Source organism: Galleria mellonella, unplaced genomic scaffold (genome assembly GCF_026898425.1).
Source record: "Galleria mellonella isolate WM207_F2 unplaced genomic scaffold, CSIRO_AGI_GalMel_v1 utg310, whole genome shotgun sequence".
NCBI classification, from domain to species: domain Eukaryota; kingdom Metazoa; phylum Arthropoda; class Insecta; order Lepidoptera; family Pyralidae; genus Galleria; species Galleria mellonella.
Window position 1 is genome coordinate 183,690 of NW_026442071.1, and position 26,199 is coordinate 209,888.

A 26,199-nucleotide genomic window follows, 5' to 3' on the forward strand; every position below is an offset into this window, starting at 1 on the left:
GTGCCCCTCCACTGGGGCCGTGTGCAACTCGCGCATAGACTACGGTTGCGCGTTGCCCTCGCGCATCATTCGACCTCCGCGCACCGCAGTCTCGGCATCACCGCCCTGAACTGTATACGCGTCCGGGAGCTCGACTCTCGTAGCGACTCGACGAACAGGTCCGTGATTTTGTGTGAAAGTGCAATCCTGTCATAACATCAAACCATGTAACCGCGTGTGAATTAGCTTCTTTCAAATGCACACTATTATTAGAGATGCAACATGCTGCGTTCCAGCGTAACTTTACCTGAACACTCCAAATTAGGAGCGTAGACAAAACCGCCCACGCGTAGCGCGCTCAGTTTCCATAATGTTCACGCAATTTCCAAACGTCGTGTCAGCTTTCGGAAGGAGCTTAGCTTACTTATAGTTTGTAACACGTGCTTGTTGAGCAATAAGTGTCAGTTTGGATGCTATTGAAGTGGTGCAGGCGACTTGGATTTCGGCCAACGAACGATGCAATAACTAGAACGAATTCTGACAACGATTCAACTCTTTACCTAACAGATGGAGGATTACTTTTGTGTTGGAAATTCTGTGATAATTTTGTGAAGTTAATTACTTAATTCCATGGAATACCTACACGATACTTGCTCTGATTTGTAGTATCATCCAAGTCGCTTAAGCCTTTTAGTGAATAAAATTCAAACTAGATATACATACAATACGACAGAAGAGGTAAAAGGAATTACCTCTATTTTACTTTGTTTCAGGATAAGTTAAGCGAGCACAATGCCTTTCAAACCAGCAGATAACCCCAAGTGTCCGAAATGCGGCAAGTCCGTGTACGCAGCCGAGGAACGAGTCGCCGGCGGACTCAAATGGCACAAGATGTGCTTCAAGTGCGGTATGTACTTTTTCTCATAAAGTAAACTACATACTTATAAATTTTAATGTTTATCGAAATCAATTATGCGGGTATTTTTTAATACCACTACTATGGCAAACAAGCATATGGCAATACCAGGGACATTATGCGCGCGTTACCAATCCTGAAGAAACCAATTTACCCCTGATTTGATTGACGCTATGCTGTAGTCTTTTGGAAAAACTTTGAGTAAAACTACTTTATTGAAAATAATAATTGTTTAATAGTCAATCAAAATAAGTAGGTTTTTATTGAAATACTATGATGTTAATCTCAGTTCAAATTCTGTGTCATCTTAGTTATCCATACGAGTTAGAAACAAAAATTAAATTTTGAGTAAAATGACGTAATAAGTAATAAACAATAATATTCAGTACATTCATGATTCGTATAAAATTTATTTCTTTAAATTTACTAATTTGTTTACAAGTACAATAGCTTGTTTAAGCTATATAGTATGTACCTAATTAAGAGTAAAGCAAAGTGGAAGTAATAATTTAGTTGTTAAAATTTTTAAGTTGTAAGAGAAATTGATGGAATCTCTGTTATGTTGAGTGGTAGCTAAGATTTGCTTTGCATAAATTAAGTATTAAGCTCAATTCTTGGTAGACTATGAATTATAGAAAATAAAAAAATTATATTGCTTCGAGTTTGGATAGATTTTCCAGATTAAGATATTCATTGTCTTTAAGGACAAAGTAACGTAGTTTTACAAAAGTGTAGTATTTATATTACTAAATATTGTTATAGCATCTCAGATTTTTCTACTTGTATAAAATATATTATTTTATTTTCGAAGTCACATACATACATATAGTCTTGGGTGACTGGATTATAAATATCTTCTTAATTATCCAAACATTTATGCTATTAAATATAAATTAAGAGGTAAGATAAAAAAAAAATTGTGATTATACTTAGGTATATACTTAATTTTATGTTATTAGAAACTAAAATTTTAGTTTTCAATAATTTATTTATTATGTAAAAAGTGAAGGAGAAAAAATTATATACAGTAGGTATGTACTAGTATGTACTCGTAAATAAATTCGTAAATGTGGAAAAATAAGTTGAGCTCTAAACCGATCACTTGGCGTACTGTTGTTTCTTTTTATCCTATGCAACACAGGCGTGATGTATGTGTGTAGATAATGTATAAATAAATCTATATAATATACATTACTCATTTTTATAAGTAGATCTAGATGTGATTAGGAAGGGGCTTTAACTAAAAAGGATAGTGTTACCTTTTTTAGGGTTATAGCTACGAAGCTACGACGCCGACTTTAATATTGACAATATTAATATATGAGCAAAATGAGAGCTTATTATATAAATTAAATAGAACATCAAATTTAGTTCAAAATTGACAAAAAAATCTTGCAAAATAAGTACACATAAAATAGTTTCGACTAGGAATCTCCATTTTCTGGAAGTCGGTAAATTATATAATTTAAGGGTAACAACACTTGGCGACATCTATATATTATATTTACATTGTTTGCTTATTTAGGACTGTGCCAGAAGTTGCTGGATTCCACCAACTGCTCAGAACACGAAGGTGAACTGTATTGCAAAGTGTGCCACGCGCGTAAATTCGGACCTAAAGGCTACGGCTTTGGTGGTGGCGCCGGCTGCCTTTCCATGGATACCGGCGACCACTTGCAACAGGAGAACGCGTAAGTACAAACCCTCTTCGTACTCCCGCCGCCCGCGCCACTGAGGGTCTTTCCTTATCTATGGTCGCATTGACGACCGGCCTTCGGGCCCGTACGTAACAACATTAACCGCGTGTACATAAACTCATACTTTGGTAGAAAGCGCGCGCTCGGCTGTACATTATGCGCCGCCTGACACGTGCATGATCAGTCTCCGTTTATGTCGCAACAGGAATTGAGCGCGAGCAGCCATGCAGCAGAGCTAGCGGGTCGCCGACACACATCTCGGCCAACCAGCGGCATCGTGAACGCACGCCACTGTACTTTAATTACTTTAGGATAGGGTTATTTATTCGCTATGCTTAATTTATTTTGTTTATCGGACTATAATTTATAATTTTAAAAAATAATAATAAAGTGAGTCGACTACCAGCCCTGAGTTGTGTTAACGAGTTGGAGCGCGGTCGAGAACGGCGCGGGCCCGAAGTGGCGCCTATAAGGGTACACGCCGACTCAAGCGCGCTCCCACCCTGACCAAACCCTCCCATCCGACCGGGGTCACCCGAAAACATCGGAGCAACGGTGAGAAACCAATGTGTAAAGCCTCAGCACGGCTTGTGGCCTCGCTCCAGACGCACCTAGGAGGCATGCGCCGTAAACTACCTTCTGTCTTTTAACTTTCCTAGCTACTGACAATATCTAACTCTCAACTAACGCTTCTCTATTAGCTTTAACCGATAGTTGGTACATGTGATGGGATAAGGAAAGCGCCCTCTATGTTGATACCTGTAGTAGTATAGCGAGGCCGGTGCGGAGCGGGTGGCCGGGAGCCCTTACCTTCTCCCATTACGGCGGAGGTGCGCCGCCGGCATCAGCTGCTTCGCCAATCCATTTCGCCGGTGTTAGTATGTAGGGGCAGTCGGAGTGCTCCGGCGCCTGGCAGGCTTCTAACTACTCTTCTATCATCGTTGCTCGACCAAAAGCCTTTTGAATAGTAAATCACTTTAGCTATGTATACAGGGGTGTAAGGACAAACGGAGCATGCTTGGAGCCACGAGTCATCGCTAAGGCACCCCCGGGTGAAGGATGTCCTCGTTGTGGTGGATATGTCTACGCAGCGGAGCAGATGTTGGCTCGTGGAAAGGTTAGTTAACGACTAACATGCCCTGGTATAATATTACTACAGCCAGAGATGAAGTTTCATAAATTACTCACTGCTTTTGCCGAAAATCTTTTAACGTCCTGTAATGTAACTTAAATGCTTTTATTTGTTATATTTTTAATGAATTGGCGATTGAATATAATTTCCCAGTTATTGATTGGAATCGTCAGCAAAATATAGATAAAGATGAAAAATAATATCTGTTCCCATTATTTTAATTTTTCTGTTTGAATATAGGTATATCTACAAATAGCTGTCTTTATCTATTTTAACAACCTATCTCTAGTGAGCGATATTTTTTTACGAATAGCTCGTAAGGAGTTAATAATTTTTATATAATTTCACAAAATATAATGATGTCATCAGACAATTTCCAATACAATTTATAACTTAAATTTACCTATCATTTACGTAATGCTATATTTCATAGTTTATTAAATCGGATCACATAAATTGGGAACGATAGTTGAAAACAAAATGTTCTATTTAAGTCTTAACTATGCAATTGTTATACTTTAGGGCTATCACAGGAGATGCTTCAAATGCTTAAATTGCAACAGGACTCTTGATTCTATGATGCATTGTGATGGACCAGATAAAGAGATATATTGTCGAGGTATCTGTTAGTTTGCTGATTTGGATATTGACAATGAATTCTCCCTTCTGAGTAGTTTTTGTGCAATAACATCATCATCATTGTAATAACAGTGTGCTCCTTGATATGAATTTGACCTCGCATGCGTGATGTTCCTTCACTCTTCACTATATGTCCAGGCGTGGCACAGGGAGTGCTTCAAATGCGGCGACTGCCAAAAACGTCTAGACTCTACCAACTGTTGCGAGGGGCCAGATAGAGACATTTACTGCAAAGGTTTGTTTATTTGGCTCTATTCGTATATAATAATACATTTTAATCATAAATTTTAAATAATTCAGTTTACCTAAAAAGTATAATTAACCTACTACACATACCTTCGTTAAATTTGTGATTCTTGATGTACTTAATCAAATTTCAAAGCATGTTTTCCCATGTTTTTTTCGTAATTTTCATTTATACTTGTATTTTTCTCTAGTCTGTTATGGGAAGAAGTTTGGTCCTAAAGGATATGGTTACGGAAAGGGAGCTGGTGTTTTGCAGAGTGACCCTTACGCCAATGGGTAAGAGAAACTTGAAGGAAGCAAATTTACTCATCTGGCGAGGGCACAGTTTAATTAGATTATTGCATTCCTTTTGTGACGTGTTTGTACTTAATTAATACTTTATACTGTGTACTCCTCAGATGTCTATAGTAATACCGCTTATTTGCTTTTGCTGTAGGATGCTACGCAATAAAGTTTGGTCCTAGAGGTATTGGACACGGGGGGATGTCATCCCTGGGTCTCATGTGTGATGTAAAGGACTTGGAGTGGCAAAGGTATATGGATAGTGTGTTACCGAGAGCCCAAAAGGATATAGTCTATAGGACTATAAATCTTCATTATTAACTGAATCATTTAAATTATATTTGCTTATAGACTGCTTTAGCAAATGTTTTATATTCCTTACCATTTAAACATTAGCCCTCTTACTTAAAAAAATTGAGCTACTTGGTAATAACTAATTTAATATTTATATCAAGGGCTTTACTTATTAACTGTAGGTATAAGTAAGGGGGTTAGATACATTTTTTATCATTCACTTAACGTTTTACTGAATTATGCAACATTTTTTTTAACAAATTACGCTCATAACTTCTCAGGTTACAAACAGGTTCAGGTTATTTCCATCGCATAGTCACTTTCATAAAAACAGCTTATAATACAAACAAGAGATGGCATCGTGCCAGCGTGAAAATAGCACGCGCTCTGCGCTCACGAACGAACTAATTTTAATATCGGCCACGCGACTTTTGAGCTTACAACATGGCAATCTGCGGCGAATTCACTCGTCTTTAATGGGTCATTCGTCCTTTTTCTCATGTTATGTAAGAGAAAGTAGCAGTGACAGATGTGTCCATAAATAAATATTACATATTCAGTTTCATTATTTGCCATTCATTTTCATAGAGCACCAATACTAACATTGAGAAAAATATCTATAATAAGAAACACTTTGCTTTTTTGGAGTGTATAAATAGGTATTTTTCTTTCTATCATACGTTTGTAACTCGCCTGACTAAATTGGTACGATACACAGACGAGTCACAGAAAATTCTCCTGTGTTATCTCTGGCTCAAGAAATTGACCTAATGTGGAGTTTCAGGAGCTCGGGAACATATGAATATCCGTAGATTGATATAGATTTGTCATGTATGTATCGCTTTCCGTTAGACAAGTTCATCAGTTTGTTAATATAAAATAGTATAAAAAAAAACTTAGAATCGACTTCACAGTCGCATCACTACCAATTGTATACATACATTAATATGTATTTACTTACATTGTGTGGTATTACTTATATAAAAAATATAATATCTTCGTAATAACACTAAAATATTTTTCATACAGTGACCAAGCTCCAAAGACGACGGTAATTGATACCGCCAGTATTAAGGCTCCACCAGGCAAGGGTTGCCCACGGTGTGGTGGCGTTGTTTTCGCCGCTGAACAAGTCCTGGCAAAGGGTCGTGAATGGCATCGTAAGTGTTTCAAATGCCGTGACTGCACCAAGACATTGGACTCGATCATAGCTTGCGACGGCCCGGATAACGATGTCTATTGTAAAACATGCTATGGAAAGAAGTGGGGACCCCATGGTTATGGATTCGCTTGCGGCTCTGGATTCTTACAGACTGACGGCTTAACGTGAGTATTGATTTTATTTACCAACATCAAAACGTTTTTAAATAAAATTCTTTTTACGTTTACATCTATGTTAGAAATCGCATATTGTTGTTCCTTATATATATATATATATATATATATATATATATATATATATATATATATATATATATATATATATATATATATATATATATATAATTATTCCGTGTTCTATTTATTCATTTCTCAAATGATGGACCGATTTAATTAAATCAAAATGATTCTTAGATTAGGAACTGAAGTAGTTTACCAGTAAACATTCTAATATTTTTTTATAAAGTTGTAGTAATTTCGGCGTCAAAATTTATGTGCTTCTATTGTATTTTATAGTGAGGAGGAGATTTCTGCTAATCGTCCATATTATAATCCTGATACTACCTCCATAAAGGCACCTAAAGGCCAGGGATGCCCACGTTGCGGCGGCATGGTATTCGCTGCGGAACAACAATTGGCTAAAGGGACAGTAAGTCATTCTTTTTAATAATTTTCTTTTATTAAGTTTAATACAGTTGGTGGTAAAATGTGTTAACTTGTGTACAGATGTGGCACAAGAAATGCTTCAATTGCGCCGAGTGCCACCGACCTCTGGACTCGATGTTGGCGTGTGATGGCCCCGACAGGGAGATCCACTGCCGTGCTTGTTATGCTAAACTATTCGGGCCAAAAGGATTTGGCTTCGGCCATGCTCCTACACTCGTGTCCACAGATGCGGAACCTACCATCACCTAGTAAGTTCAAATAAATCATCATCGTTATTTACTGTCATATTTGACAATATGTTTTTTATAGTTGTAAGTTGTGAATGAATGTGTTCAATATAAGATAGTACAGTACATACATAATGTTCATGTTTGTTTTTTACACTCAGTTAAACTTAATATTGAATTAAAATATTATAGTATTCAGAAAACAGATTTTATCTTTCACATTTATGTGATTACAATGAAACATGTCTTCTGTATAGGATATCAAATGATTCATCCAAATAAGTGGAATCTTGGCCTTTTATACTTTTTTTGTAGTTTTAAGAAATTATAATACTGAAATTTATGATCATTTCATCATTACATGCCATGCTTTATGGCAGTCTATGGGGAAGGCTTATGTCCAACAGTGGACAAATAATGGCTGAAATGATGATGATGATGATGCCATGTAGTTCAAGCATAGAATAAGCCACCCTTTCCTTTCACATGGGTGTCATAAGAGGTAACTAAGAGAACTTAATGGTCAAAGGATAGGCAGCAGTGTCCTTCTTAAAATATCATCAAAGTCTTATTGCAGTTGCTAACCTACCTTCCAAGTGTGGCATCTACTAACAAAGCTTCCCTTATGGAGAAGGCCTATGTTCAGCAGTGGATAGTTAACAACTGATAAACTAATAATAATTTATATTATTAAATAATGGTATAGCAATAAGAAGTCAAAAAATTATATTTTGTGGAGAAATATGAAGGACACAACTGGTTAGTACATAGTAGATGATGGATAAATTGTAACAATGATGATAAATGGTAATCATTCTATTTCTTATATTAGTTAACTAGTATTTAGATGTATTGTTAAGCATTACTTAATATTAATGAATAAAATATTCTACAGCACAGAGCAGCTTCCATTCACTGGTCAGAAGGCTGCCAAAGGACATGGTTGCCCTCGATGCGGATTCCCAGTGTATGCTGCTGAACAAATGCACTCCAAGAATGGCACATGGCACAGACGGTGCTTCTCATGTGCGGACTGTCATAGATCTCTGGTAAGTGAAATATTTGTTATTTATGAGAGTTACAGATAAGTAGATATGACAGATAGACTGTACTATTTTCTAAATTATATAGTTTTATAAACTTTTCTTAATTCATAGCCACTATATTTTATACTGGCATCATATAGTACTTGTACAATTAAGATGAATATATTGACACCCTATTTTTAAAATCTATTAAGGCTTTGAAATTATAATAATGTGTAATAGATTCATCTATCCTAAAATATTAACCTACAAATTTTTGTAAGTTCTATAAAATGTTACTACTTTTATTAATGATAATAAATTAGGAAAACTAATTTCTACTTATAACACTCATCTGTAAAATTATTTTTATAACAGACTGAATCATGTATGATGTGATTTTTAAAAGCAACTAAATATAATTCATATAGCAATAAAACAAACCTTTTTATTATCTTTTACATTTATTTAATTAGGGATAAATGTATCTAAATTTGATTAGTTTTCAAGTAATGACGGTCATCATCTTCTTCCTTATCAAGATGAGTTCTCAAAAATTCTTCCACAGAGTCCGTATTCCATTTTTCAATAGCAACAGTGTCTCTTACGATGCCGTCTTTATCCAGCAACTTAATAATGGGGTCAAGACCGCGAACATACTTAATTTGCAAATTTGGAAACTTAGCAGGTCGATCACTTTTCACAAATGCTTGGATTTGTGGATATGCTGGAAATTTGCATGTACAAACTTCGAGTACAGCACGGGCATATTTTTTCTCCTTCGGGGCTGTTACGTCTTTATGGCAGCATTCTTTACAATGTACTACTAGTTCGTCTAAACTGAAGTCTTTGAGTTGATCACAAGAAGAACATAATAGATTAGCTTTAATAAATCCAAGTGCTGCACAGTCTTCTGTCGAGAATTCCGCGTTACTTTTTTGTATAGAAATTATAGAGAGAAGTAAAATTGATAAATAAAAGATATTACAAGATACCATTATTAATATTGATTATAAGCTATATACACGAAAAAAAAAAACTAAATTTTTAATTTTATTTATGCAAAATAACTAACTAACCTACGAATTACAAATTTTGACAATTAGTCTTCGTAGAGCAACTGACACTGACAATAGGAATAGACTTATGTACTTAGACAGTTAACATATCATTGACATTGACGTTTGTGAGTTGACATGCCATATTTTTTAGAATTTTCGAAGTAGAGCAAAGAGCTGAGACTTAAAAGTCTAATGTAGTAAGTTTTCTTTTTAATTATCGACACGACATTTTTATTATATGGATTATAATGGAATGTTAACCTATTCATTGAAAAAAAAAATAAAATAAAAAAGGAACAAACTGTATGCGTTATGAAAGAAAACACAACTTTTTTTTCGCCGTATCTTTATCATATTTATCTAGGAATATAATTTTGTGACGCAATTGTATATTAAAAGAACTCCCTATAAAAATGTCAATCAATGCTAGTGGAGTTTCCTCGAAAGCTCGCTGGCTTTCTACCCTTCCATGAAAAGAATGTCTTCGCCTATTTCATATTGACTAGAAATTTTATGAAAATAAATAACTTATTTGATCATTTTGTATTGTTACAGGATTCCACCAACTTAAATGATGGACCTAATGGCGAAATTTACTGCAGAGGTTGTTATGGTAGAAATTTCGGCCCGAAAGGTGTTGGTTTCGGTATGGGCGCAGGCACATTAACAATGGCTTAGTTAAACTATGAAGCTGGACTTTATAGGATTTTAAAATACTTTAAATGGTAGCGTGAAAGGAATTTAATCTATTGCTACCTCTTATCTGCTGATCTTACCATTTATTAAACTGGTTTTAATAATGGTTGATTTTATCCAAAGAGACTAATAAAGAAATAGATATATATATAATAGATTTTATGTAAGTGCAATAATTTTATGATAGGAAGATATAAATTAAAGGTTACATTCCTTTCATATATGTACAAATTGTGATGAATGTGTCTGGGCCCTTAGTTTATAGATTCGTCATAAAATATTGTAGAATGTAAGGTGCATAGACTTAATGTAGAAATAAGAAGTAATAAATAATTAAAATATAAAAAAAAAAAAATCGAATTAACTATTAAAAAATATATAAAAAATAAATATGGCATTGTGATTATACTTCCACAAATCACTTTAGTGATGTGGGGTTAAGCATAAAACTATCCTGTAAACGCGGATAAGATTGCAAATAAGCAATCGTTTCGACCGACCAGATCTTAATGACAAGGTCTGAAGTGTCAATGAAGTCTGATTAGAAAAATAAAAAACCTGTATTTTGGGCATCATATTTGACTCCACATAATAATATTTGACCCTTACATAATTATCAACAATATATACATTTTTACACCCTGGTGAATTAAATATATTAAATATTGAACATATAAATTTTTGAAAAACAAATAATTGCATGCCTATAGAGTTTAACGGGACTATTGTTGTATTCGCCATTTTATTCTAGCAAATAAATATGCATTTTTTAAAGTACAAACCATCATACTTTGACACCAATCAACTAAAAGAAACTAGCACCAATTGTTTTCTACAACATGACAAGGTTTTTTATTTTTACAGTCGAGCTTTACATATTTTTATATATACATCAAAGATTTTTTGTACATATAAATTTTGATATTTTGTCATATATTATTGCTTCCGGCACACTAAACTGTGCGTGTAAATGTTAACTATATATGCTTTTCGAGCTTCTGCCACATAACATGCACAATAAATCAGATTTAATGTTTAAATTAAGACAGCTTATCGCATATGACAATAATCATAAGACAATTGTATAATTTATTATTTTTACTCAATAAAAAAATTATTGAATTTTGCTTTTCATTTATTCAAAAATGAGTAAACATCCACATGCAATTTATTCTGTAAGAAATAATAAGTATTAAAACATTATAAAATAACAATATCACTAAAATAAAGACATAGGCAATATGATTTTTTTTTTAGTACAATAGACAATCCAATGTAGAAATCTAAAAGTAATCATCTGCTTAAAACTAAATTTAAAATCTTAATTGTTAGTAGGCGGCTGATTCAAGAGTCGGTATAAGTTGGCTGGTTAAAATTACGTACATGGATCACCTTTCTTTACAAATTGAAAATAGAAAATTATCCATGTTACCAGGTCTATTCATCTATAATTAGCTATCATGTGTCCATCGTCCGATGAATTATGTTTATTAAAGTATACTTACAAAATATCACATGTATCATGTTGATGAAAATTATTATTAATTAATTAAAATTTTCTTTATCAGAACTAAAGTATACATAAGACACACACGTGTGTATATGATTTTTTTTTATATTTCAATAAGTGATACCATAGAGAACTCATCCTATCGGAGTGGTAATTGTTTACATAATAAAGTATAGATAAATAGACTATAAACAGATACATTTAATATATATTAAAATACCCGTAAATTCATATGACAAAATACAATTAACAAATGATTCATAATCATTGGAATTCAACAACTAAACTAAAATTATATAACGAAATGTAAAAAATATTGAAAACAATTTTAATGTCACAACTCACAACATAACATCTGTTTTTTTTTTTTCAATGATCAAACTATCATTTACGATTTTATTAAAATAAGAGGAATTATTATAAGACTAAAAGCAACAACAATTAAAACGCAATTAATGAATGGTCTTTTAATTTTGATTCAGGTCTTTTTCTTAACAACAAATCTAGGTCCTTTTCCTTTCTTGCTACTTTGCATTGCACTGGTACTTGGCTCTTGGAACCCGTATTTGTACTTTAGGCGCTCCCTTATTAATAGTCCTTTTATTAGTCGTTTCCAGTTACCATAAACTCTTGCTTCTGTTTTTTCTATTTCTTTGCGTTGCTGTTCCTCTTGGTCCTTTAATGAATTAATTTATATTGAAATTTGTTTTGATATATGAATACGAGTATGTCTTTGAAGGTTTTACAGTACGAGTATATATTTATTGGAAATAAGTATTGAATAATACTTTTTATAATAATATATTACTCATTATACGATCAAATAAAGTTATATTTCACGAAATTTCGTGTGCGTAGATTTTAGACAATGATATAGATCACATCTAGATAAGAATTAAAGATAAAACTTCTAACACTAAATTCTGGGAGAAAGGAATCGTTAGTAATGGAGTTTAACAACCCTATTACTTTTTTAATTGATGATAATGCTGCTTGCGCTAACGTTATACACTAGCGTGGCACCAGTGGGGGATGATAGGTGAGGATGAAAAGGTAGGTCTGTTAGCCCACGGGGAACCTTTACTCATCTGTAGCAACTGCATCCAATTTGGTGCATTAGTTTTCGCATAATGTCAGAAAAAACATACAGATAGACAAGAATACTATAAATTACTATTTTCCTCTTATTTGCTTTTCATATATATTTACTTAAATGTCTCCTAGGTATCATCATATAGTTAAAATTTTATTAAATTAGTAAAAATACTATTTGAAATACAACTACTATAATATAATTATGGTTGACTGGGAGACAATGCTTTCAGAATTAAGTCCGTCATGTACATATATATGTACTAAAGAATAAATAAAATAATGAAACATCACATTGATATTATATAAACCAACCTTTATCCATGCATCTGTGACAATTTCCTCAAACTCCTTGCAAACTACAAATCCATCAAAAACTGGGTGGCTCCAGCCTCCATTGAAATCAAACCCAGTCATTGCTGGTGCACAATCAATATTCAATTTTCTGGCCACTTTGTTAAGGCCAGGCACTGGAAATATGGAATAAAAATATAAAGCAAAATACTTGTTAACACTTTGAGCTGGAATTCAAGCATTATGAACACAATATCCTTTCTAATCCTTAGTTTTTACTATTATTATAAAAATGAGTTTGTTCATGTAGATTTTGAGATGGAAAGACATAACATTTCATTCCTGGTTAATAATATAATTCGGTTATGAGGACAAAGTAGTAAAGGTAAAAATTAGTAATAAATATAAGTTTCTTTGTTATTTTGGGGCCTTAATTTTAAACAAATTCTCAAAAAATTTGGAACACACATAATATATAGCTTGGAGCCTTTTCCACACAAAATACCATGTATATATCTGACTGACCATTTTAAGAAATATTTATGTTCATTATATAGAAAATACCCCCTGTCCATATCATGATGTGGTCTGGTCAGATCATTGAATAATCAGCATTCGTCGATATGAAAAGCTAAACACAGCTACTTCATGATATAATCAAACATTAGTAATTATTATCCACAGTTAGAGGCCCTGATATTGTTTTATTTTTGTAATGCTTCATGGAGACAGAAAATAATTATACTGATAAAAAGCTAATAATAATGTGGCAATTAAATCAAGTGAAGCAAAATTATTAGAATTTTATGAAAGACACTCAAAAGAAACCACACATTAATGATTGAATGATCCAAACGTGGATTAACATATCATCAAACATTGTCGTTTATTCATGATATATTCAGTTTTAGCTGGCCACATTGTGATATACAACCAGTTCATGAAATGGTTGGCCACACCATGAAGTAATCAGTTCTAAGATCTGACCACGACATATACGAGGTCTGTCCGGAAAGTTCGTATAAAAGTGTTCTGGAATGCGAGAAAGAGGAGTGGGGAGGCCAGGTAAGCGCAGGACCCCTTCCTTATGTCCCTAACAATTCAGTTCTGGTCTGACCGCCGTGCGGTGCGAACTGGCTTGTCACGCCATCTGTGAAGTTACCTCTTAACGAAACCCCGTCGGCATGGAGCCCGCTTCCGTTGAAGAGCAGCGCGTCGTAATCAAGTTTCTCTCGAACTCGGCAAGAATAGCCGTGAAATTTTTGCCGATCTAATTCGATAAGACATCCGGGGAACCACGAACAAAAAAATCAAGAAAATCCCGCTCAAATGTCAAGACAATGTTGATTGTTTTTATATGTTCGGGGGATTGTCCATCAAGAATTCGTCCCTCCAGGCCAGACAGTTGATGGAAAATTCTACGTCGATGTGCTCAGACGCCTCAAAGCTCGTGTGGCACGAGTTCGTCCAGAATTGGCGCGAGAGGGGCGTTGGATTCTTCACCACGACAATGCCCCTGCCCACACCTCTCTTGTTGTCCGTGAGTTTTTGAGTAAAAATTCCATTACGGTGACCGAGGCCCCCCTATTCGCCGGATTTGGCCCCGTGTGACTTCTTCTTGTTCCCAAAAACCAAATTGGTACTTCGGGGGCGGCATTTGGGGGACATAAATGAGATAAAAAAAGCTACGACGGGGCAGCTGAGAAACCTACAACCAGAGGACTTTCAAGGAGCCTTCTCACAGTGGAAACGGCGTTGGCACAAGTGCATTATGTCACAGGGGGAGTACTTTGAAGGGGATAAAATTGATTTACCTGAATAATTGTAAAATAAAATTTTTAAAAAACTTTTATACGTACTTTCCGGACAAACCTCGTAAGCTACTTTTTATTTTGTTCAAGTGAATTAAGTACAAGTAGTAATACTATAATTCTTACATTTTATATGGACAGTTCCTTTAGGAAGCATGCAGTCTTTGAATAGCTCGACATTTCCATATGCATTACGAGGAACGATTCCATTCTCTGCTACCGGCGGCTCATAATCTTGAACTTGCCATGGCCCAAATAATTCAAGTGGTTTATCAGTAATTAATTTGTTAGAAAGCTGAAATAACGAAATATTATTATAAACTATAGATAAAGTAATTTAAATTTATGTTAAGACTGTTGAAATTGTAATACCACTAACTTAATTTATAATCATTCATTTCACGTTTTATTGATTTGTTTAATATATTAGGTTACGGCTCACCTGATATGGTAAGTGATCGAAAATCATCATCTCGCTCTGAAGGTGTTACAAAAAAGTACTAGAATCGTTTTCCGCCGGTCGGTTTATATAAATAAATCGCTTTGACAAATATGTAAAGGGATATTATAGACTACTACAACGCAGCAGTCTTTTGAAAAATAGCATTTGTCTTAGTTCGAGTTATTTGACAAAAAAAACTTGTTATGCTTGACTTTGTTATATTTTTCAGTCGGTTACGATTACAGCGATTATTATAAAATTATAGAGGGTTGGGGCGTACAACATGTATATGCTCTATATGTTTTACATACCTTATCCCACTTAGGTCTTGCTTTCACTATTTTGTATGGATTTTCACCCAAACGTACCACCTTCGCTTCTTTGAGCCATGTATCTCGGGACCGGCAAACATAGACGCACTCTCTAGCATATACAGCCTCTTGTCGCACAAAGCCTAAAGTTGCTGCATCCGGTGGGTATATAGCTTCGAACTTTAATAAATGACGTTTCAAGGCGTATAATGGGTGGTTTTTGTATCTAAAAATGTTATATAATGCTCTAAAGTATGATTAGGCAGAACGCATATATATATATATATATATATATATATATATATATATATATATATATATATATATATATATATATATATATATATATATATATATATATATATATATAAATTGTTAGTAATGGGGTCTACCAGCCCCATTGCTAGCAACATACCCTATCAGGTTGACCTCCACGCGGTTCCCCCTGGACACCATCTTAGTTAATTCTTATTGAATTCGTCACGATGGGCTAATTGACCTGCTTTCATTTTTACTTATCATCAATCACTGGTGCCTCGTCAGCGTATACTAATAGCGCACGCGGGGTTGCCATTCCATTATCATCCTTAAAAAATATTCCTCATCCTCCCTTAGTCGCCTCTTACGATACCCATAGGAAAGAAAGTAGTGGCCTGGTGGAATATAGTTTTTATTTTCACACGATTGATAAAGGGTATTTGCATATTAGTATTTGTATGAACAAAACATAGCACAGAAGTACCTGTTAATATAAAAGATTAAATTTTTTGAGATTTCCCCCTCAGGCCTTAAATAGTCCTTTTAAATTTCTGTTGTAAAATAACAAAAAAATAATATTAATAAAGAATATTAATGGAGAATACTAACTCTGCAATACTTTTAGGCAATGGAGCTTCTAATTGCATTCTATCCAAATATTGGTCTTCCTCTCTATCTTTGGCAGTTTTGGGTCCCAGCCAGGGTTCTATGGCTTTATTCCACCAACCAGGTTCTACACGCTGTTTCCTTGTAACTGTATTCCAATGTGGTACATATCTACGAGTCACGTCCTTTAGATAATTGTTGTTGTCCCAACCAACAACATAGCATACAGGATGTGTTGCCCGACCCTAAATTTTGAAACATCTATTAAAATTAAAATTACTTCAGCAGTTCTAATTTAAATTTATTTGATATTTAAATATCAAGCCGTATATATATTTTCCTACTACGTAAGTTTCTTATATACTCTGCTCCAATCAATTACATTCACCACAATGGCTGGAGTATCCCTACTGAGTCATAATTATTATTTTGAATTACAGCTAGAAGCATATGAATTCTAATGATAGATACATTTTTCATATAACTTGGTCATAGTCTTCTAATCCTTTCGATAATCTTTTAGAGGTAAAAGAGAATGACAACAGAATATTAGTTTTTCATTCACACTAGACGTAAGTTAAGCCAGGCTTACTATTTCATTATCATCAGCAAACAATGGTTTTCGCTTATAAAAACCATTGTTTGCTGATGATTCCAAGTCTAAAACATTTTATAATATAAGGTCAGTACAATTAAATCTATTTGTTTTATGATAAAAAAAATCAGAAATAGGACACATTTATGTTATGTTAAAAGATACTTACATAAATATAATCGGCACAGTGAATTTTTCCTGTAATAACATCAACACAAACCCATTGCTCAAGCTCCTCCACAAATACTTCACACCAAACATCAATTTTTTTCTGAGGTGCTTCATCATCTGTCGACACAACACGACGATCTATTTTACGACCTGTGCTTGGTTTACGACTAGTACTCGGTTTTGGACTGATTTTAGATGGTTTGAAATCGTTGTCGCTCTCAGATTCCCGGCTTTTTACAATTTCTTCTGGTAAGAAATCACTGTCTTCATCTGAATCTTTTTTATTTTTACCTGCAAATATAATTTCATAGCAGTTTTTTTTAATAATGTATAACTTTAAGGTTACAAAATTCATTATTTAGATTGTAACACAAACCTTTAACAATATGCTGCTTTGTATCCTCTTTAGCTTCTTTGATCCGATTCTTAACAATTTTTACCAAATCACCAGTAATATCACTCTTAGAATTTGTTTTTGGCTTTGTAAGATCTCTGTGACTCACACGCTTTTTGTCTTCCATTACATCTATCTTTGATTTATTAGATTTTAAGCCTAATTTTATCTTAGGCTTTTTAATTTGATTCTTATCATCGCTGTCACTAAAATATTTGCTTGTTTCTGTTTTAATTGGAGCACTTTTTGTTCTTGATTTGATTTTAATAACATTCTTTGGGTCTTCTGGTTTAACACTTTTTTGAGAAAGAGTAGGATTAGTAGTTCTGGATCTTTTTCTAGAAAGTCGCAAATTATCACTATTATTGAGGTCTTTATTATCAAAATATTCACTAGATACATTTTCAGTTTCATGTGTAATAACAATTTCTGGTGGTTTGGTTTCAGTTATATTTTTTTCTGGTAAGGAATTTTTTTTATCTAAACTATTTTTAGTATCGGTTTTTCCACTTTTACGAGACAAATAATTACTACTTTTTTTATTTGTTACTTGATTATCATTATTCTGGGGAAGGTAATCCTTAGATTTCTTTGGAGTTACTTTGGATATGTTACTTTTATTAGGTTCAATTTTATCTTTTTCCTGTACAGAGATAGCATGTTGTTGTACATTTTCCTTTGTTTTAGACACCTTTGTTGAATTAAGGTTTGGGCTTTTTTTTGATCTCTTTGGTGGTGATACATCTTCTTTGCTAATGTCATGTTCATTAACCATATTTTTAGCTTTTGTAGATCTAGTCTTTCTAGTTTGTACACTTAGTGTATCATTACTTCCATCTAATTGAAATATGTTTTCTGAATCAATGTCATCAGAAGATATGTTTATGTCATCAATGCCATCAACTTGTAAAATTTTGGAATTAGCTTTTACTTTACTAGATGTTTTTACTTTATCTTTAGTATTACTAGATTTATTGAGTTGATCTGGTTTTTCAATAGTGCTTTTATTTTTTTTTTTTATAGAAAGTGAACATAGCTCTGAACTTGGTGGTCTAATAGGTAATGTAACAAAATTAAACATCACACGGCATTGTAAACCAAGAGCTCTTAACATTGATACAAATATAAATACTATGTATTTTTTTGTTGTAGCTATTCTACTTTTGATTTGTCCCAGTAGTATCTCTTTAAGAGGTGGGGCTTTAGGTCTAAATTTGTCTTCATTTTTGTCTTGTTTTAATATTAGCTTATCTTTGTACCAAATTGTTATTTGTTCTATGTATTTCATGTCTACTCGTTCTCCTGGGTAACATTCTTTTGCTGGGACCATTTTCAATGCAGCTGCCATAATTTCCTGGTCATTAATGACACGACTGACATAATTTCCATGACCTAACCAACACAAAACATGCACCTTGTGCATGTAAATTTGATATTCTTTCTTCACTCTATTCATTTTACGTTTCATCATCATTTCTATATCAATTGTTTTAGTTTTTCTACAAACTGCTCCAGGAAAATCAACAATAAGTTCTAAACCTTGTTGGGGTATTGCTTTATTCTCTGAAAATTATAATGAAGTGTGTTGAAGTGTAATAACAACTGAAAAAGCATAAAAGATGGCATAGGTCTGACAGGACTTTTGCACAAACTGCATTATAACTTACAATGAAATTGGCTTAGAAACTGAAAACTAGGCACCAAGCATCTGTTATCATGACTACATAAAAATTACCGTTAATTAGTATTTTTTTAAATATTAAATACATATTGATACAAAACTTATCTGTTTCTCTATTATATCCAATTGATGTGGATGAAAATTTGTCATGTTCTAAGTAACAAAAAAAATATGCAGAAATTAAAGTTCCCAATGGATACTATTATAACTGCCGTATTTAGTTTCTTGGGGTGGGGGAGGGGGGGCATTGCCTTTAAAAAAATATGCATAATATACTTAATATTATAATATACATGTTTTTGCACATAACCGAGAGAACAGCTCAGATCTTAGGATGAACACAGGCAATTCTGTGGTGAGTATGCCTCCGCCCTTAAATATGTAAAATAATCAAAGATTTCATGTAAAAATCGCATGAATGAAATGAAATTAATATAAAAAGTAACAAAATTTTTAAATTACCTTTAACTTCTTCCCATTCATCTATATCAGAATCACTATCTTGTCTAGCTTTTTTTGATTTAGCTTTCTGTTTTATTAATCTAGTTGGAGAAACAACTTCTTCACCTAGTGCTAATAAGTCTTTTACATTTATACCACTTTTTTCTTCTTCAAGTTTAGCAGAATACTTTTTAATAGATGATTTAGTTTCCTCAAATTTTGTTTTATGCTGTTCCAACTCAAGGAATTTTCTTTTTGCAATCTCCTCACTGTCATCTTGAAGATTTTTTGCCCATACCTATAAAATTATCATTAAAAATATAGCATTATGAAGGATGCATGAAAAAAAATGCAATGAAACTTTATCTCAGAACAATATTTAAAATGGACAAAGTACAGGTATATCATATATATAACAAGAGAAAATATACTAATTATGTAATTTTAATTGTAGCAATAAATGTCAGTGATTCAAAAAAGAGATAAATTAAACTCAAAGTAAAAATTCTTGTCTTAAGAAATTGTACTAACATCTTTATATTCAATATTAGTTTCATTATCTGAATCCACATGATGATCCTTCTCAGTGACTGACGTCGGTACATGTTTCTTTGCTTTAGGCGATTCATCTTCACTACTATCTGTAATCAACAAAATACTATAGGTATTACATAGAAATATTTTATTTTTTGAATATGGAGCATATGTACTGTAATTGTATATTTATCAATTATTTTAAAATATGACATTATATATAAGAAATATTGATAATCATTAAAAAAGTTCTATGATACTTAACTAAAATGTTAATAATTATTGACATTTTTTTGTTTACTTTTTGAGTATTTTGTAAGTAATAATTCAGAAGTTTTGAAAAACAATTTATGCCTGTAATTTTATCCGTGTGGTTACTACACTCCATATTGATTGATTGAAATATTGATTGATACACTCCATATTGATTGATGATTTGTAGGTGGTAGAGCCACGCTGTAATACCATATGGTATTGCAGCATGAATGGGCCGGCTCGACCGGGGAAGTACCACACCCTCACAGAATTTAATGGCCGCACTTTTAGTGCGACCACATTCCGTATGGTGAGTGAGGGAGTCCGGAGGCCCATCCTATACCCATCCCCTTCCTTATCCTAAAATCCTCCCCCAACTCCGTCCCCCCATCTTTCAATACCATGGCAGTGGAATTTAAAAAAAATAACGTATACCAGCAGCCATGTTGCTGGAGAATCGAGCAACCACGCTCGGGCTGCCCTGCGTATTCTGGGGGGGGCAAAATTCCGCTCTATGGGACCAAGGGCAAACAGAGCAAGACTTCTGCGGCATCCCCTTTGCTCAATGTGAGCCTCTGTAATATTAGGGGAATTCATTCAAACCTGAACGCTGTCCACCACCACCTAGAAACGGCGCGGCCGGCATTGCTCTTCCTCACGGAGACACAGATATCCCCTCCTAACGAAACATCATACCTGACCTACCCGGGGTATAAGCTTGAACATTGTTTTGTTTCGCGTGCCGGTGTATGTGCGTATGTCAGAGAGGATATCTGCTGTCGACGCCTTGGGACTCTTGAAGGTACGGACCTGTCCATTCTATGGCTGCGCGTAGATTGCAATCTATGTGCCTATACAGGTCCCACAGCGGTAACATGAAACCGACCAACTAATTGAGCACGTCCAAATGGCTACAGATTCTCTGCTTGAGCAGATTCCTTCCGCTGAAGTCGTGATTGTTGGCGACTTTAATGCCCACCATGCCGAATGGCTTGGTTCGCATACAACCGACTATGCGGGAAGATCTGTTCATGACTTTGCTTTGGCTTATGGTCTGACACAGCTTGTTTCCTCGCCTACGCGAATCCCTGATGTGTTGGACCATTCACCTTCACTGCTGGACCTTCTTCTGACCACCCACCCAGACAACTATGTGATCTCCGTCGAAGCCCCGCTTGGATCGTCGGATCACTGTTTGGTGCGGAGCGATATACGAGTCCGACTCCACCTCGTTCTACGGGTAGACGTCGCATTTGGCACTACAGGTCGGCAGATTGGGATGAGATGCGGATTTTTTTCGCATCTTACCCATGGAGGCAGGTTTGCTTCACACTGGATGATATTGCCGATTCCATTGCTGATGTGGTGCTTCAGGGAATGGAAATTTTAACTCTGTGGTGCCCGTCGGCGGGAAATCCCAGCCCTGGTATGGAGCCTCCTTAGAACAGCATCTCGTCTGAAACAGGAGTGCTTCCTAACCTGGGCTAAAGGTGTGGCGTCGCGAGATCCTAACACCAGTGTTCTTAAAAAGAAGTATAACTCTGCCTCTAGGTCTTTCAAAAGAGTTATAGCCACAGCGAAGTCAGAGCATATTAGTAGAATTGGCAAGAGACTGGCTAGTTTGCCCTCTGGGACTCGAGCTTTCTGGTCTCTTGCCAAAGCTGCACAAGGGAATTTCTGTAAGTCATCTTTTCCACCTTTGCGCAGGGAGGATGACTCGTTGGCCCAGAACGCTAAAGAAAAGGCCGATCTTCTTGGATCCATCTTTGCGTCAAACTCGACATTGGATGACGGGGAGAAACCACCACCGACCATCACGTGTTGTAGGAGCTCTATGCCTGACATTAAATTCACACATAGCTCAGTGCGTAGAGCACTTTTCTCTCTCGAAATCCATAAGTCGAGTGGGCCTGATGGTATTCCTCCAATTGTGCTTAGGACGTGCGCACCAGAGTTGGCTCCGGTTCTTACGCGTCTTTTTCGGCTTAGCTACTCATCGGGCATAGTCCCAAAGTTTTGGAAGACTGCTCTGGTGCATCCGATCCCTAAAAAGGGAGATCGCTCAGATCCAGCTAACTATAGGCCCATAGCTATCACTTCCTTATTCTCGAAGGTTATGGAATCCATCATTAACCGTCAACTGCTCCGGTACCTAGAAGAGCACCGGCTGATCTGTGATCGCCAGTATGGCTTTCGACAGGGACGTTCGGCCGGTGATCTTTTATTACTTAACACACCGATGGGCAGTGGCAATCGAGAGTAAGGGAGAGGCCTTAGCAGTTAGTCTGGATATTGCGAAGGCCTTTGATCGGGTGTGGCATAGAGCGCTGCTTTCAAAGCTACCTTCATTTGGGTTGCCTGCGAGACTGTGCATTTGGGTCGCCAGTTTTCTCAAGGAACGTAGCATTAAGGTCGTAGTCGACGGTGCATGCTCTGATTTAAAACCTTTGAATGCTGGTGTCCCGCAAGGCTGTGTACTATCTCCGACTCTGTTTCTTCTGCATATCAATGATATGTTACAGATAAGTAATATTCATTGCTATGCGGACGACAGTACAGGAGATAATATGCAAAGATCTCGCGGGCACATACCGATGAGTGCCGGAATATTCTGAAATCGAAATTTCACTCCATCAAGTTTCGATCTGGGGTGAACAAAATCTTGTCCAATTTAACCCCAAAAAGACACAAGTCTGCGCGTTTACCGCAAAAAAGACGCCGTTTGTCGTATCTCCTCACTTTCAGGGCAACTTCCCTTGATAAAAAGATTTCTTCAAGTCTAGGAATTCTGGGCGTTGATATATCTTGCGACGTCCATGCGGTCATCTGGAGGAGAAGGCTAAGATATCTTCCAAAAAGTTAGGAGTACTCAATAGGGTGAGACGATATTTCATGCCAGAACACCGCCTGAAATTATATAAAGCCCAAGTCAGGCCGCATATGGAATACTGTTCTCACCTGTGGGCAGGAGCGCCACAGTACCACTCCTTCCGTTAGACCGCATTCAAAGTATTCGAAATCGATAGTCAACGCCTTACAAACGTCTCTGTGCATCTTCTACCGAATTTATCATGGGGAGTGTTTTGCTGATTTTCACCACCGTACAACCCGCCACAAACTAAAGTTTCATCCCAATCATCTGGACGAGTGGCGGTCTTCCACCGTGCGTTTTTCAAGGCACTTTCTTCCACGCACAACCATTCTTTGGAATCAACTTCCAGCAGCAGTATTTCCGAACCGATACGACAACATAACCTTCAAGAAAAGAGTATATTCCTTTTTAAAAGGCCGGCAGCACACCTGCAATGCCGCTGGTGTTGTGGGTGATCATGGGCGGCGGTAGTCACTTACCATCAGGTGAGCCGCATGCTCGTTTGCCCCCTGTGTTGTAAAAAAAAAAAAAAAAAAATAAAAAGTAACCTGTGTCCATCTTACTTCAAATACTATATATTTGTTAAATTTTAGGACCCCTATTCTTCAATGTCTTGATCAATGATATTATGCAAAATATTAAGCATAGAATAGAATAGAATAGAAATCATTTATTCAAATAAACTTACATTGAAGCACTTTTGAATAGTCATTACATTTTTTTTAATCTACCGCTCGTTCGGAAAGCTGTCTCATCACAAGAAGAACGAGCAAGAAACTTGCGTGTTGCTCTTTTAAATATGTATTCATAGTAATGGATTCCTCTTTTCTGATGATTTTGAAATAATGAAGATAATAACAAAACCCTCAGATGTGGAATGTTTTCAGAAAGACATCAATTACCTAACCAAATGGTGTAATAATAACAAAATGTATTTAAATACTTAAAAATGTCATCACATAAACTTTACATATGTCTGTAGCCTATTTCATCGTTTTAGAATTACAAGAAATATTAAAACCTACAGAGACAAAATTAAACTTGTTCACCTTCAGGAAATATGTTTCCACAGATCTTATCTTGACATGTCATATCTTCACAAGTTAGTAAATAATCACATTGATTGTCCACCTCTACTGGAGAAACTTGTATATAATGTACTTACTAGAGTGCCCCGTCATCCTTGCAATCTATTAAAAAATGCAGCTTGCAGAACAAACTTGGGTTGCAAATCACCTATTGTCTATATAACACACCTGTATAATGATATTGTCAAAACTAAGCCTGAACTTGATATTCATTTTGACAGTCACTCTATGTTCATGTCTAAATTAAAAAGTTGATGTACCTCGCCATTATGTTTTGTTTTATTTTTAATGTAATTTAAGTAAATTAATGTTTTTTGTAATTTGATGCCATTTAATTCTATTGTAATAATTTAATTCTATTTTAATATTTCTTAAACACAAAGCATGCTGTGCTTTCCTTTAAATGTAAGAACAGTTAGCCATAATCCACTAGTGTAATATACAGAAACATTTTGCTGTATCTTACGTTGGTGATTCTAAATAAATAAATAAATAATTTCACAAGTGTTTGAGCTATTGAGACTACAAAATGTATTTATATATACAACAGAGGATGACACTCTCAAATAAATAATAATAGTAAAATTATGATAGATATAATATAAGATAATAAAGAACAACACTATAATCAATCACATTGGAGTCAATTGTAAGGCACCATTTCTCTAAACCTATCTCTTAACTTGATATTGAATTTAATAGTTTCATAAAATAACTGTTTTATGAAGCATCATAAACTAAACTTATAATAATTTTGACTTAAATGTATTAGAAATTTAGTTGATAAAATAAAAATTTTGCTGTAATATATATTGATTTTAATTATAGAAATAGGCCATATGTTTAGAGTAATAGTACCATAGAATCATTCCTAATACCTAACACAATTCTAAGTTATGTATGTTAGTGTAATTCTATAATTTCCAGAATAATATGAAAAAAACAGAAATATAAAAAAGTTAATTCGGAAGTTATTATCAACCTGGGGTTAATAGCAGGGGAAATGTTCTAATAGTACATTGTTCAGTTATGGTAAAAGATATTGGCATCTTTGGGAAAAGATTTCGACTTTTCTAAATATATATTGATTTTCTAAATTATCTATATGTGAGTTTGTATTTCTGTTTCTGTATATATATATTATTCAATATTCAATTTATTATCCAATGTTGACTTACCACTTTCTGATAAATTCAGTACCGACGGTAAAAGTTTGTCGGCATCTGTTAGATCTTTAATTGAGAAAATAGAATGTGAAACATCTATCTTTTCATTCTCGTTAGCAGATATTTGAGATTTTAATTTACTGTAAAGAGATGGGGTAGGTTTCTTCTTTTTTCCATGTTTTGTTTTAATATGTTTACGTTTTGTGTTTATAAATTCATCTCCTGAAGATACATGATATTCTGCCTCCTCATCCGTACTAGATTCTACATCTGATATTTTTGCTTCGGAACCAGAATCACTAAAGTGTTCGCATTCTTCTTCACTGTTTTCATCCTTATAAATCGTTTTATTTACTTTCTTTCGTGTAGTAGGCATTATATGATTAGCAAGTAGCTAGGTTAATTGATTTTGCCAATATTTAGTACATACAAACGTACAGAATATAATTTGTACAGAAAAACACAGTTCCAAGAGTTAAAGAAATAAAAACAAATTGGCGCAGTTTCCAATGTCACTTTGACACTTGATATTATTGCCAGATATAATATTTCATTTCTCCCCAAATTTAAAATTCTATCATATCCTCACCTACATCAGCACTGTAATCGCCTATGCGGCACTCTGCCTTCGTAAAAGGGTCCAGATATTACAAAATA

The 26,199-nt window shown here is 34.7% G+C and overlaps 3 protein-coding genes across 9 annotated transcripts; 1 reads left to right on the plus strand and 2 right to left on the minus strand.

Annotated features, from left to right (window-relative positions):
* Nucleotides 1-11,143, plus strand: LOC113523509 (muscle LIM protein 1-like). Of its 6 annotated transcripts, XM_031907652.2 has the most exons (12): nt 1-158; nt 753-886; nt 2,421-2,586; nt 3,586-3,709; nt 4,502-4,598; nt 4,801-4,885; nt 5,074-5,142; nt 6,215-6,511; nt 6,863-6,995; nt 7,073-7,260; nt 8,135-8,288; nt 9,881-11,143. In XM_031907652.2, the coding sequence occupies exons 2-12, from the start codon at nt 772-774 to the stop codon at nt 10,001-10,003; spliced, it is 1,551 nt and encodes a 516-aa protein (XP_031763512.1). In that variant the 5' UTR covers nt 1-158; nt 753-771; the 3' UTR covers nt 10,004-11,143. The 6 variants fall into 6 exon arrangements, with proteins under 6 accessions (XP_031763512.1, XP_031763510.1, XP_026765292.1 ...); XM_031907650.2 differs by lacking the exons at nt 4,502-4,598; nt 4,801-4,885 and adding an exon at nt 4,247-4,343 and having other exon boundaries at nt 5,046-5,142; XM_026909491.3 differs by lacking the exon at nt 5,074-5,142.
* LOC113523510 (selenoprotein F) lies at nt 8,691-9,401 on the minus strand. Its single transcript, XM_026909494.3, has one exon. The coding sequence runs from the start codon at nt 9,260-9,262 to the stop codon at nt 8,753-8,755; it is 510 nt and encodes a 169-aa protein (XP_026765295.1). The 5' UTR covers nt 9,263-9,401; the 3' UTR covers nt 8,691-8,752.
* Nucleotides 11,136-26,054, minus strand: LOC113523508 (DNA repair protein complementing XP-C cells homolog). Of its 2 annotated transcripts, none has more exons than XM_026909490.3 (10): nt 25,555-26,054; nt 20,159-20,268; nt 19,649-19,925; nt 17,488-19,068; nt 17,110-17,402; nt 16,349-16,590; nt 15,482-15,707; nt 14,855-15,023; nt 12,939-13,093; nt 11,136-12,207 (listed from the first exon to the last, which is right to left on the minus strand). In XM_026909490.3, exons 1-10 carry the CDS (start codon nt 25,916-25,918, stop codon nt 12,010-12,012), a joined length of 3,615 nt encoding a protein of 1,204 aa, XP_026765291.2. In that variant the 5' UTR covers nt 25,919-26,054; the 3' UTR covers nt 11,136-12,009. The 2 variants fall into 2 exon arrangements, with proteins under 2 accessions (XP_026765291.2, XP_052751706.1); XM_052895746.1 differs by having other exon boundaries at nt 20,159-20,261; nt 25,551-26,054.
* Nucleotides 26,055-26,199: the final 145 nt, after the last annotated feature.